This window comes from Neopelma chrysocephalum, unplaced genomic scaffold (assembly GCF_003984885.1).
Source record: "Neopelma chrysocephalum unplaced genomic scaffold, ASM398488v2 Primary Assembly neopelma1_89, whole genome shotgun sequence".
NCBI classification, from domain to species: Eukaryota; Metazoa; Chordata; class Aves; order Passeriformes; family Pipridae; genus Neopelma; species Neopelma chrysocephalum.
Window position 1 is genome coordinate 1,728,697 of NW_020897751.1, and position 15,244 is coordinate 1,743,940.

At 42.1% G+C, this 15,244-nt stretch overlaps 1 protein-coding gene across 16 annotated transcripts in view; it reads right to left on the reverse strand.

The window, feature by feature from the left end:
- The window catches only part of PCDH15 (protocadherin related 15), a 526,100-nt gene that overhangs the window by 189,187 nt on the left and 321,669 nt on the right, over positions 1-15,244 (reverse strand). For all 16 annotated transcript variants that reach the window (XM_027692924.1, XM_027692936.1, XM_027692923.1 and 13 more), the window contains 3 exons: positions 14,319-14,438; positions 8,652-8,762; positions 5,075-5,245 (listed from right to left, as the gene is read on the reverse strand). In XM_027692924.1, the coding sequence (XP_027548725.1) occupies positions 5,075-5,245; positions 8,652-8,762; positions 14,319-14,438 (402 nt within the window). The remainder of the gene's footprint in view (positions 1-5,074; positions 5,246-8,651; positions 8,763-14,318; positions 14,439-15,244) is intronic.

Consider the following 15,244-nt stretch of genomic DNA (forward strand, 5'->3'; position numbering starts at 1 on the left):
TCAGGTTACAAAACAGCCCAAGGTTGTAAATCTACTGTGAACTCTGCTTGTTTAACTTTGCCCATTACCTTTGATTTACCAGCAATCTGGTGGCCCCTGCAGGGCTGCAGTTAGAGTGGAAAGAAGGGGAAAAAAGCCAATGAAAAGTTGGTTTGGAAATTGTAAAAGGGGTGACTGCACCCACGAGAGGATTTTATCACTGCTTTCCACTGGCTTTCCCACTTCCAAAGCAATTCCAGGTTGCCTATCAGTTCATCTTGCATCTGTGCTTAAATTTAATTAGAAAAATTGCTATCTGCCTCTTGCCTGTGCTGCAAATCACTTGGCCACAACTATTTGCCCTTTTCAATAAAACCCACCCCGGCACTGCAGACGTGTCGTGGAAATCATCTGCAGTTCCCCTGCCCTAATCTGAATCACCTAAATTGCTGATGAAAAATTAATACCTGACAAAATGGGTCAATTTGCTCCTCTTTCAGTGGCAAAGGGACTATTCAAAGCCTCGCTCGTGAGGTTCATTTCTAATTTACTGAACAAACAACCCGAGCATGTACAGATACAGACAATTTTTCAAGCATTTCTATGGTTGTTTCTTAGGCTGTGGCTGAGGTGACATCATTGCCCTGTCCACCAAATAATCTTTGGCTGGGAATTACCCAGGAATTCACATTCATCTCACAGCCCAACAGCTGACAGCACATATTATCTTGCACCAAACATTTTAGTCTAATTAAGAGCAGAGCCGGACTCTGATTATTCAAAACATAAAAAGTCACTTCTTTCTTCACCAAAATTATTTGTACAAAGAGAAACACGCAGTTCTCCTAATGATGAGAGCTCTGTTTTCTCTGGAAGCCAGACTTGAAACATTTAATTATGCCAGGGGACATAACTGTGCTCAATCATGGTCTAATTCCAGCATGAAGTGTAAATACCATCCCCTACAAGAGCATCAGCCCCAAAAATTGGACAGCACCTATTCAGCTGAGAAAGGAATAATTAGAAACAAATTAAATCCCAAATAATTTCCTGAAGCTTGGATGCAACAGCTCATAAGATTCTACAGGCAGAGCAAGCCAAAGGCTGGCAAACCTCTTTTACCATGTTTGAATCAAAAAAAAATCCAAATCTTAGAGCAAATAAGGCAAAGAAAATAAAGGCAGATTGAGATTCAACTGCTCCAGAAACCAACAACTTCCTAAATTAACCATGAACATCTGCAGTTTTAAATGTACCACATCTAACCAAGAAAAAGAAAAGCTTTGGCAAGGAAAACTGGCAGTCTGAGTTGAAATTTTGTTTTTCTGCAATTTGACTGTCGTTAGGGGTAAATTCACTCCTGTGGGTTTGACTTTAAGCAGTCAGGCTTAAAAGTCAGCAAGGAAAACCCCACTTACTCTGTGGGATTTTACCCTTCCTGCAGGTGAAAGAGGCATTTCTTATTTGTTGAAAGCTTTTATCAAAGCTGATTTAATCACACATACCCACTTCAACTCAGAGTCAAGTTTTAACAGGCCAAATTATGAAGACTGTGTGTTTCAGTGCCCCCAAAATCTTCCTTGGCAGCTGTATGGGGAGCTCAAGGTGAACTAGCAAGTGCCTCACTCACCTCAGGAAGGTATTTGTTGTTAGTTTGTGTGGTAGATCCCTGAATCTATATCCCAGGAATAATGAAATAAATAAACTGATTAAAAAACCACCAGAGAAAACCCAGAACATGATGATGGACTTTCACCCTCTGACTAATACCTGCCACTGGAACTAAGATGGGGAGATGCTGTTTCCAGAAGCTCCAGACATCACTTGAGCTACTGCAAGTTTTATATCAATGTGTCTCTGTGAGAAAACTTCCAGGAGGTTCTGTGTTTGGATGGAATTGGGATCTGTACAAGGAATTGCAAGGGAATTCAGTTGGAAAAAATTGGTAAGTGCTTGTCATCCTCAAGGCCAGAGGAACCAAAAAAACCAGCCCATCCTCTGCAGTGTTAATTAGCTCTCAATAATAAGCATAAAAGTGATTTGCACAAAGCTGATTAAACCTGGATACTTAGGAGGTGTCCTGTGTTCCCAACACCAGCCTCACCCAGCAGGATTACAGCACCACCTCCAAGAAATGCAGTTTTCTCCTCCTGAATCCAAACTGATGGAACCAGAGAGGTCTCACAAAACCAGGCCAGCAATCAATTAATCAAACCTCATCTATATTTTGCTGCTAACTGGCTTTTCTGCTTCGCATGATGATGGAAGATACCAAGTATAGAAAGGGAGAAAACCTTCCCAAAGCATGTGTGACAGGAACAGACTGAAGGGGAAGGAGGGAGGAGAAATTATCTTTCCAAGGCTGTGAGATATTCATGAGGTTCTACCTTGTAACTCCATTTGATGGCTTCCGTGTCCCCATAATAAATGCTAATTCATTCAAGTCTTCCTGATACAAAAGGAGGAAAAAATTAATTCCCAAATTTGATCAGACACGGAAACACTAAAATATAATTTAAATATAAAACTATGTCACAACAATAACAACAACAAAAACCCCAATCAACAAACAACACGGGTTTTCTTGGAAACTTTCTTGCATTCCTCTGAAGGAAATAATACATATGCAAAGCCTCTGACTTTATGAGGCAGAACTTCAAACAATGCTGTCTTGGAATGGGCTTTGGTATCTTTTCTTGCAGGGTAATTTTGGCAATGATTATTAGAGGACTCAGAAGTCAGGAGATTTATTTCCTTTCCTGGTTTGGGAATTTGTAAAGCAGTTTCCTCCATCACTGGATTCTTCCAGCTCAGCCCAAGACCATAAACAAAGCAGACACTGTGTGGATTCTTCCTTGCCAATGGATCCAACTGCTCTGGGTATAAGGGAAAGCAGCTTGGAATGGAAACACCTCAGTAAATTCATGGATAGATGCCAACTGCAGAGAAGGAATTGTGCAAGACTGAGCCAAAACATGACTCTTCCCACCTACATTAAATGCTTTCCTTCAGGGGTCAGCTGAGTAGACATTTTGCCCTGCAAAGCAGGACTTCTCTTTCAAGCTATTGCTTCTGAATAATTCATACTTCAACTTTGCTCTACATTCATTAATATTCCTTCTCATGTTCATTTCAAAATTAAAAAGCAAATTAAAAAAGAAAAAAACCAAAAAGATGATGTTTAAACTAAAAACAGTCCCTTAGCCTATGGAGTAGGGTAATGGTAGCTATGTAGTAGCTTAATAGTAGGTTAATAAAGATAAATATAACACATAAAAAGATAAAATAAAGGATAAATGTAATACAGGTGTTTCCTAGTTGAATCTTTTTAGGTACCATCCGTATCTTCTAAAGGAATTATCACTTGAAAGTCAAGTAAATGTTTGAGGCACCAAGGTATAAGTTCTTCCACTTTGGTTTATCAAAATTTCTGCAAGCAGATAAACAGCAGAAAGTTCAGAGTTTATCACCAGAACCAGGTTCTCGTTTCAGAGATCACATTTCTCACGGTGCAGTTCGATGCAAAAAGAAGCCAGAAAGCAAACAAAAGCAGCTGAACAGAACCTGAACTGACTGCAGCCTGGGAAGGTAAATGAAAACATTTTGTAACTCAGCACCTACATCACAGGGCAGATTTTTCCTCTGGTAGACACTGCTCTGTCTTCCAGTGGAGCACATGTGCCTGAGCAAGGACAGGAAGGGGGACAGAGCTGGATTGCCCTCATCTGAGAGCACAGTGTCCCCAGAACTGTGTGGTTTGCATTATAACCAGATAAAAAAAGAGAAGGGAATGACCAAACACTAGTTATTAATGATTCCTGCCTCACCTGCCCCTGTACTGGGAACTGGAGCAGATCTGTGCAGGCAAGATGGGGTCATCCTGGTCATCCTGCATAACCTGGGTGCCCTGGAGCCCTTGAGAAGCCACTAAGCCCAATCCAAATTAACGCAGAATTTAAAGAAGTAAAATCAATTTACAGCAAAATGCAGTTATAAAGACTCATCAAGTGCCAAGGTGCGTGTGAAGGATGTGTAAACCAATGTACCAAGATTAAATATGGATCATCTCTCCCTTTCCCTTGACCCAGCTCAGGTATAACTGCAGCAGAACCCCTTGGGCTAGACAAAGCAAGACACCAGAATGTGTGGGATGGGAAAAGACTACGAGGCACAGGACAGCAAGACAGACAAGGCAGGGAACAGCAAGAACCTCCACACTTACAGCCTCAACCTCCCCCATCTCCTGGCTGCAGGAAGCAGGACAGAGAGTGTGTCCTGCAACGAGCCAAGTCATGTTTAACATTATTTTAATGTCATCTTAATGTCCAAGTTAACCAGGTGGGGTAATACCTCGTGATTCAACTGGTTCTTCCTTTTTCTATTCTTAAACATATGAATCAAAGGTCATACATCAACTGAGAAATTCCTCTTTCTGTTGCCCCCCCAACAGAGATGCACATCTCCACCATACCTGGAGGGAAAGGTGTCAGCACCATCTTGCACCAAGAAATGATCAAGTTCTCACCCCATCTGGTGATTCACTGTGCACACTGAGTGTGAAACGAGCCTTACACTCACCTTTATCTCTATTTATGGATATACCAACATACACACATAGTAAAAGCACCTACATGGGATAAACCCCCACTGCTCTTCAGGGCCTCCTGATCAAAACCTGACCACAAAACCAGAAAATCTTCCCAGGGACGAGTGACTAATGCTTCCTCTTCCAAAAAAAATATTTCTCCTAAGGTTTAGAACAACCCTGCATGGAATAACATGTCAAGTCCCTTCCCAGAAGTGCTTCTTTGGGATATTCTGAGAGTGAAACACAGACAGTCAGGAAAAGCAATTCCACAATTTACCAAATTTCAGTGAGACTCAGCCCATGCAGTGAGGGAGTAGTTTGCCACTGGATCAAAGCTGGGATTTCACCACATGGATCATACCCTGGTTTTCTTTTGCTTAGCACACAAAAGGCAGCATAAAGCACACAGGACCTCCCTATCACAGTTCTTAATTGTGTCCACAGAAACAGAGGGCAGTTGCTTGCAAAACAAACACATGAAACTTGCCAAAACTCCAGAGGACTTACAGGATCAGTGAGTTCAGGCAGGCTGGCTTGGTAGGTGAGGGGTCTGCAGTCACGGGTGTTGTTCACCAGGACACAGGGGAGAAACATTGGTCCCAAATCGTCCCCATCCAGCACATCCACTGTCAGGGTGGTTGTACTCGTCCTTCTCTCATTCAGATTTTGGGCTCGGTCCTGTGGAGCAAACGGGGAGACTTTCTGAAGTCAGCACCTACTAAAAAGTTGGAAGCAAAGCAAAGGACAAAACACAGTTATCCACATTCCTGCTAATTACAGCAACTTCAGCCTCAGAGGCTCGGGAATACAGTTAGGAGGGAAAAGTTAAGAAATACTGCAAGACATCTGTCACTCAGATATAATAGAGGCTGGGAAATCTGGAGTACGAAATCTATAAAAATCCAGCAACTTTGTAAAAGATAAAATGCCTCTTGTGCCTTTTTGATAATGTGAAATTGTTGGGGTTTTACCCAGCAGGCAGCTGAACCCCACAGCACCAGGGGGATGGGGGAGACAAGCAGTAAACAAGGTAAAACTCAGGGGCTGAAGTTAAAGACAATTTAATGGGACAGAAAAGGAAGAGGAAATAATAACAATGGTGATAAAAGAACACACAACTGATGCACAACCCAACTGTTCACCACCCACAGACAGATGCTCAGCTGCCACCTCCCAGCCAAATGACCCCCCTCTATTGTTCAGCAGGATGTCACATGGTCTGGAATATCCCTTGGGCCAGTTGGGATCAGCTGTCCCAACTGCCCCCTCCCAGCTTCTTGTGCTCCCAGCTTCCTTGTTGAGCACTCCTTGACTTGAGTGAGCACCTCCTGACACATCCCTGTGTCACCAACACTGCTCTCATCCTAAATTCACACCACAGTCCTGCATTAGGAAGAGAATTCACTCTGTCTCAGCTGGAAGCAGGACAATATCCATGCTTTGTTTTATATTGTCTATTATGTCAGGTCCCACACTTCCTAATACATCCCAATGAATACATCCCAATTAATCCCCACCACCTTTGCTGCCCTTTTTATACACACAGATATCATTCCTCACCCTCAGAGCATCCCACTGCAATGCCCCTTGATTTCATTAGCCCTTGACTCCAGCAACGAGTTCATTTAGTCCATGATTTTGGGTTTCATCTGTCATGGACTGTAATGCTCAATCCACCTCAATTTAAGAAAGATTTAGCACCTCTCTCCCTCTCCCCTTCCTCCCAAAATATCAGCCAGAGGACAGCTATGGGATTGACCCAAGATCTCCAAAGTGTAAAAACTGTGGAAAGCTGATTTGTCCACAGAATGAGTTATACTGCTCATGATTTAAAAGGTTCAACAACACTTCTGTCCACAATAAAGCAGCTCCAATGCTGCATCCCCCAAAAAATCTCCACACTGCATGGCAGGTTCTCATCTCTGTTAGCATGGTTTGGCTTATTTTTTTTTTTTTTTAATCTTTAGGAACACAAGACACTACTGACTATTGCAACTTCTCTACTGTCTCCTTTCTTTTCTTTCTAGATGGCACAGAATAAAGCCTGAAAGTTCCTGAACTGTGGGAACCACCCACATTAATTTTACACACTGAACAATGTGCACAGTAGTAAGAGCACCTCTTCTTTCTCCTTTTGTTATCACAGAGAAAGGACAGCATGACTAGCCATTATTTTTTTATTTTAATCAGTCAAAAGTATTTCCATTTTCGTGGAGGGACTGTTGCATCAGCTTTTCTCCACAGAGCTAAGAGAATATAGGTCATCAGCTGAGTCTTGTCCTCCTATGCTAATATAACACTAACAGAAAAGCAAATAAAAAGAATTTTTAATTCATTTTTTCTGTATTTATGCCATTTAATGTGGCATAAATAATTAATAATTAATATCTGCATAAAAGGAATAGGTCATTGTTCTAAATCAGATGGGATACATATTTTGGAACTTCTTGGAACAGCTTCACATTTAGAGTAAATATGGGAATTTCTGCATTCAGCTGTCTTCAAGGTCAGTGCTAAAAAACAATTCCAGCCACAAGGAGCAGCCTTCCTCAGCTAAACTTTCCTAACATTCCCCCAGTATGTGCCTTTGAGTGATACTGGATCAAAGCAGGTCCAGAGGAATTAACTCCATGCAGTATCTTCGGGATGCAAGAACAACAAACTGCTGATACTGGGACCAGTGGAGCAGAAGTGTGACTGCACAATACAGACAACAGAGGGAATGAAATGCATCCTGTGGTGTTTTATAATCCCAGAATAGTCTGGGTTGGAAGGGACCTTAAAGCTCATCTCATTCCACCCCCTGCCATGGGCAGGGACACCTTCCACTAGCCCAGGTTGCTCCAACCTGGCCTTGGACACTTCCAGGGATCCAGGGGCAGCCACAGCTTCTCTGGGCAACCTGGGCCAGGGCCTCCCCACCCTCCCAGGGAACAATTCCTTCCCACTATCCCATCTAACCCTGCCCTCTGGCAGTGGGAAGCCATTCCCCCTTGTCCTGGCACTCCAGACCCTTGGAAATAGTCTCTCTCCATGTTTCTTGTCATCCCCTTCAGGCCCTGGAAGGCCACAATTCGATCACCCCAAAGCTTCTCCTCTCCAGGCTGAACAATCCCAACTCTCCCAGCCTTTCCTCCCAGCAGAGCTGCTCCAGCCCTCTGATCCTCTTGGTTCCTCCTCTGGACTCTCTCCAGCAGCTCCATGTCCTTGCTGGGCTGTTCCCAGGGCTGGAGCAGCTCTGCAGGGGGGTCTCACCTGAGCAGGGCAGAAGCTCAGGAAGCACTGAGCCAGCCCCACAGCCTGTCTTCCGTTGGCAGAACGCTGAACATGCCACAAAATATGTAAGAAAACAGACTGTGAAATGTATCTGTGCTTCTGCATCGGGGAGATGACAGAACCCCAAACGTGAGGATTCAGGAGTGAGATATCTCCGGCTGCCTCATTTCCCTCGAACGAGGTTGTATCACAACAGGGTAAACAACAAAGGAGAAGTTTTCATTTACAGCTGTTATCAGAAGGACAAAAAGGGAAAAAAGCTTCCACAGCCCTCAAGGGCACCAAAAAACTTCTCTGATGACAGATATCTGAGATATAGTTTAAACATCACTTTCCTTCTCGGTGTATTATCCACTGCCAGCCACTCTGGAAAAACCTCTCTGCACACTTGTGATATGACTTGAAGGAAAAATCACCTCTTTAGAGCAAAATGCATCTCAAACCTGAAGGATACAAGGAAATTGTATCCATTATACTCCTTTAAGCTCAAATTAGCATTGCCAGATTTGTTAGAAAATGAGCACTTAGTGCCACCAGACTGCACTTTTCTGCATGGGCTGCACTGTAAATTTGCAACTTGCTCCTTGTGCCAAAAAGGTTGGCTTGTCACACACACTGAGCAGGCTTTTTTAACCAGTAATAATATGTCTGAGCTTTCAGCAGCCCAGATAAATCTTAAATTAGATCTTCAGGAGAAGAGGATTTATCAGACCTGATATTTCAGCAAGGCTTTGCCTTTGCTTGGAAAGGAAACTAAAAACCCACCTAAATCAGCGGCAGAAATGGCCTTTAAGAGATTTATACTCACATTTGCTTGAACAATGACAAAATAACGAGTCTTTTCTTCATAATTTAGTCTTTCCCGTAGAACTACTGCTCCGGACAAAGTGAGAGGAATATCAAAGGTCCTGTTGGAAGCCTGCAAAAGAGAAAACAATCTGATAAAGTTGAACATGCTTCACATTTAAAATGGGTTTTAGATGGGCTGCAATGGGATGATCCATTGGCTGCCATTCCAAGACTGCATCTGCTCTTCAGATCAGAGATTTCAAAGTTTTCTAAGTTTTCTCCCCACCAGTTTATTCCATAAGAACCCCACAAGAAATAATCTGTACATAACAGAATTCTCTTGGATTCTTTACATTTCCATTGCTACTTCCAACCACAAACTGAAGTCTGACTATTCTGCTTCTTTCCCATTTACCAGCCTGAATTTGCAGTGGTGTGTTCAGAAGAAATTATCAAGTACTGGAGATTGAGAAATCCACATTATGGTACTTATCTGCTCTTTATTCTGGCTTTCATGAGGGCAATGAAGTGGGAAACACACAGAGAGCACCAGGCACACACTCAGATGCCAGTTCATGCACATGTTCATACACCAGTAAATTCAGATTTCAGGGTAAATCAGGGTGCCAAACCAGGTGAAATCCAATTTGTCCCGTGGATTTGCTTACACAGACTCAGGTTACAAAGCTGGGGCACCAGTGGCAGCAGGGCACTGCAGGATACACAGGTTTCTGACCCGAGATCCAGTTCCAATTCTATCAAATTAATCACATCAAAAAAATCCTTCTGTGTGCCCATTTACCATTAGAACACAGGTAACATTTAGGTGTGTTCAACAGGCAGTAGCAATGGAATATTCCCAGTTCTCTGCACAGAAAGCAGACAGAGGGACACGGTACCATTCTTTCCTTAGATCACACAACAGGGCCTTTCACCCTGAAAGTCCAAACTGCTAAAACTGCAGTTTGTTTTTCAGCAGATAAATAGGACTGCTGGTTAAATTTACCATGCTGCAGGTATCTGTGGTGTGCAGGAAAACAGGATTGGGAAGCACCTCCCAGACACTGCTAAATAACTGTTTGGGACTCATCTTGTGGGATAAAACATACACAGTTCCTGCTGGGGGGAAAGAAATTAATTATGTTATTTTTATACTGAGGCAAAGTAGAAATCACAGAATCATGGAATGGTTTGGGCTGGAAGGATCTGAAAGTTCATCTTGTGCCACCCCTGCCATGGGAAGGGACACCTTCCACTAGCCCACGTTGCTCCAAGCCCCATCCAACCTGGCCTTGGACACTTCCAGGGATCCAGGGGCAGCCACAGCTTCTCTGGGCAACCTGGGTCAGGGCCTCCCCACCCTCCCAGGGAACAATTCCTTCCCAATATCCCATCTAACCCTGCCCTCCATCAGTGGGAAGCCACTCCCCCTCGTCCAGATTCTTATTCTTAGTCTTATCCAACATTTGACCTCTTCCCAAACTGTCTGTACCTGGAGACTCCTTTTACTCCAACTCAGCACTGAAATGCAATTGTTCAGGGGTGATTTAAAGCTGAGCTTCCAGCTGTAAGTTTGAAGGTACCACATCAGCTCAACTCCTATCCCTCTGCAAACACCATTTATTTCTTCTTCAACCCAAACTTTAATGAAGCTCCAAGAAAACTAAAAGCTGGACTGTGTGCAGGGAAGGGAACGGAGCTGGGAAGGGGCTGGAGCAGCAGGAGCAGCTGAGGGAGCTGGGGGGGCTCAGCCTGGAGAAAAGGAGGCTCAGGGGGGACCTTCTGGCTCTGCAAGTCCCTGACAGGAGGGGGGAGCTGGGGGGGGGTCGGGCTCTGCTCCCAGGGAACAAGGGACAGGAGGAGAGGGAACGGCCTCCAGCTGTGCCAGGGGAGGTTTAGATGGGATATGAGGGATAATTCCTTCACTGAAAGGATGGGCAGGTACTGGAAGCTGAGGCTGAACCAGGCTGCCCAGGGGAGTGGTGGAGTCCCCACCCCTGGAGGGCCTCACAGGATGTGTGGATGTGGCACTTGGGGACATGGGTTAGTGGTGACCTTGGCAGTGCTGAGGGAATGTTGGACTTGGTGATCTTGGAAATCTTTTCCCACCGAAACAATTCAGTTGGATTTCCCTCTAATACAGAAATGAGCAGTCTGGAAGTCAGGGATATCAAGATATTCCTTTGTCAACTGCTCTCTCCAAGAGAATAAACCCGGTTCTCCTCTCATTTCAAAACAGAGAAAACAAAATGCTTCTGCACAAGAGTCTCCATAACTTAAAACCCTTCTTGGCACATAATTTTGACCATGGGCCAGCAAATTATAAAATGGGTTAAGCCACCAGGAAAATACAAATCAAATTACTCCCCAGAGAGTAATGCAACAGCATTATGCATATTCCCTAATTCCAGTTTATCTCAAAACGTTTAGAGTCCTCACCAAACACAATACAACAGATCTCCATAAAATCAGCAAGTAGGGAGGGAGTCCAGAACTAGTTTTCAGGATACATTTGTAATAATAACCCTCAGATATAAATAGAGCCCTCACTTTGCATCAGGAGACAGAATGTTTTTGGCAAGTGAAATGACTTAATCCTTAGCTTGTAACAGCCAGGAGAAGTTTTATGGCATTCCTTTACATGACAGCTAGAGCCCAGCCCTACAGCAAGTATGTCTGGCATTGATTTTTCTCCTTGGCTTTTATATCTTCCCAATTAAACACAAAAATAATAAAGCTAAATTGAATTTCTAGAATAACACCTCTTGTTTTTATAGGTTTGGGCTTTTTTTTTCCAAATGCCTGCACTAGTCTACAATGAAAATTATAGTGGTGGTGCTGGGATGATGGTCCACAGAATTTCACAGAATGTTTTAAGTTGGATGAGACCCACAGGGAGCACTGAGTCCAACGGACTTGATGATCTTAAAGGCCTTTTCCTACCCTAAAAAGTCCACGATTATGAGCTATAATCAGCCTGCTTTTCTAAGGCAGGGAATGGTCTCATCGGTGTCAAACAACACCGTGGGCAACTTCATCCCACAACAAGCAGCAGCAAGTAGAGATGTTTTGCACTAAGCTGCATTTTGGAGCCTGGTTTTTCCCAGTTTGAGGAAGAAAAATCCACTTTCAGCAGGTATCACACAGGAACTTTCTGGCAAGTTGACAGCAGAGATGAAGCAGCTCAGCACAATGATAAGTCATGTCTGTCTTGCACACGCTCCAAATGCAATGTTGTGCACATATCACCAGATGAAAGCAGCAGATTTATTTAATCTGGGATACAAAATAGTATAGCAAAGATGCAATAAAGCATCTTTATTTCAAGGAGATGCTTTCAGAATGATTTCCCAGGATGCCTTTGTTCAATGCAGTGCTGGGACTAATAGCAACTTAAATACAAAGCAGTTCTTCTGCTTCACTCTGGCTCAATACTTCTTAATAGAAATACTTTTTAAAAATTGTTTTAATTGTTTTTAGTATACAAACATAGTCAATGCATGCTAAAATGTTTCACTATTTTAAAACACTTTCAATTTTCACAGTTATCTGGAAGAAGTATTTTCTCAGTGCAAACATTTTCATCACAGTCTTTACTGAAAGAGATTATTTGAGCTGGTTTTCCTTGGTATTGTAAGTTAAGGGTAATACAGAAGAGTGGAGAAGAACTCAAAGCTTGTTTGGGGATTTCCTTGGCAAATTTGAAACTCCTTGTCCATTTCTTTCAATCCTCCCTGTCTTCTATTTACTTTTCAAATATTTGTGGTAGTGGAACAGCATTTATGGATTGGTTTTTTAGTCGTGTCAACATGTCAACACTTCTGTCATGCAAACAGTTAAAAGATGATGTTGACAGAACATTTTAGTGCTCACTATTTCCACAGAAAACCCTTCCCTTTGTTTACAAAAGCTTAGGGAATAAATACTTCAGTCACACATAACACCAGTACAAAGAACAGCTGACAGGGTGACATGAAGGACATCATGCACTACAAATTTTACTCTTTTAAGTAGAATCATAAAATGGTTTGGGTTGGAAGGGATCTTAAAGGCCATCCAGTCCAACCCTCCTGCCATGGACAGGGCCACCAACTATCCCAGGCTGTCTCACTGCAGGAAGTGTCAGAACTTGAGAGACTGCTCAAGTCTGTGCAATCAACTGAATCTCTGAAAATGACTGCAAACTTTTAAACCCCAGAATAATTCCAAATATATGCAACATATAAAGCCAGAAAATTCCCCATCTCCTAAAAACCTAACATCCCAATTCTACCTTTGGACAAAAGACACTGCCTCTTTCCTAATTCTTTCCAGACAAAATTATGGCTTAAGCTGCTGCAAAGTTTTCCAAGGAACCACCTCTGTCCTCCAAACATGCAGATAAATAAGTAAATATTGCACCTCAGCATGTCAGTATGCAAAAATCAACATCACCCCAGTGAAAAGTAAAATGAAAGGTCTCCATTAGTTCTCAGTGAATTATTCCCTGATACTGTCACTATTCCACACAATTCTACCTCCCACAAAGTATAAGCAACAACTGCAACTGCAGATATTTCAATTTGTGTTGAATTCAGTGGGAACAGGACTGAAGCCTTTATGGGTGCACAGCTTTGATGGTGCCAGCTGAACCCCAAGCTGTGTGCCTGTGTTTCTAACCCAACTGGAAATCAGATTGCTGTTTTCCCACAAAACCATTTGTGCTCCAATTCCCCTCCAGGAAAAGCAGGGAATTTCAGTGAGAGGTTACCAAATCTATGAACTCTACTTTACCTCCACATACACACTTGAACATCTGTGCCATGACTGAAAAACCAGGTTAGGCTGCTGAACAAACTCCCCCACCAGCTGATCCACCACAACTGTGCTCACAGCCCAGGGTTTGCAAAGGAGCATTGCTAAAATTACTTCAAATTTGCTACAAAGATGCATTTGGACACTTCACACAAATCACCCACGTGCAAGACCTTGTTCTAATGGAGAAATTCCCCCATCTAACCCTAAAGAGAATTTATTTTAGTACCTTTAATCTGCTTGCTCTAAAAATCATGTGTTTGCAATGATAAAAGGTAAGGATCACTAGAGTTTCATTTTAATAATATATAACCCTTTTTTAAAAAAAAAACAAAACAACAAACAGTGATCTTTAAATATAAATGACTGTGAGGAAAGTCAGAAGGTCTCTTTTGAGAGTAATTTAGCCATGCCTGTGAATATCTTAGCTGTGAATCTATCAGGTGTAGATGTGGAGGAGTGAATCCAGCTACCTGAAAATGCCTCCAAAGCCAAGTGTGAACAACACTGGAGCAGGTTATTAATCACAGAATCCCAGAATGGTTTGGGTTGGAAGGGACCTGTAAGAACACCCAGTTCCACCCCCTGCCATGGGCAGGGACACCTTCCACTAGCCCAGGTTGCTCCAAGCCCCATCCAGCCTGGCCTTGGACACTTCCAGGGATCCAGGGGCAGCCACAGCTTCTTTATATATATATAAAAATATAGAAGTATATATATATATATACATATATATATATATATTTATATTTATATCTAAATATATACAATATATATAAATATATAAAATATAATATAAATATATATTTATAAAACTATAAAATATAAATATATAAATATATATATAAAAATATACACACAGCTGGAGAAAAAAAGCCCTCAATGGATTTACCTTGTCATTAGGATTGTACTGGATGACATATTCTATCTGGCCATTGGGACCATCATCAATGTCAGTAGCACCATTGTTTCCAGAAAATCCCGTGAAGATGGTGGTTCCAACTGGAGTTAACTGCAACAACAGTGACACACAGACACCCATTAGAACCTTAAGGTATACAACAAACAATTAAACAACTCTTTGAAGTCTTTTTTATTATTATTTTATTTTCCCCCACAGCTCTGGGCTATAATGCACCAAGACAGAATCTTATTTATTAAAAAAAAAAAAAAGATGATGAGAAAAAAAATCTTAAAACTGAAAGAACTCATGAAATAAATATAGATTAAAACCAGTAAAAGCTGCTTTTTCAGACTCAGGAAGGAAAACAAAGCTGAGCTGCAAATGTAAACAGAACTTATTTGACAGTGTCTTCATGGCAACATGAACAGTGCCAGATTAATATTGTTACATGCAAACACAGACACCCAGAGAGCTTTATGGCTTTAAACACAAGAATGATGCTGTTGCTCCAATATTGTGTTGGCAGCAACTGAATACCCATTAAATTATATTCTGAAAAAGAATCAATTTATAATTATCCTCGCACAGATAAATAGCATGAAATCAAGACCCATTGAGACCAAGGACAGAAGATTTCTTTGGAGTCATCGTTTCTGAATTTTAATATTCAGGAAACTTTGTGAGTAATCAACCTGAAAGAGAAAAACAAATGAACAAACAGTTCTGGATCCAACACAGCCTTTGCTCCCCGCTGCTCTCATCACCCCCAAATTTGAGGCCCTTAAATTCAGAGTCCCACTGGCCCCTCTTCTTTCTTCCCAATTTTATATGAAGTTTTTGCACATATTTAAACCTAGACTGACTAAAAAGGATTGAAATGCTGTAAAAAGAGAAGGTGGCAAAGGACAGTCAGT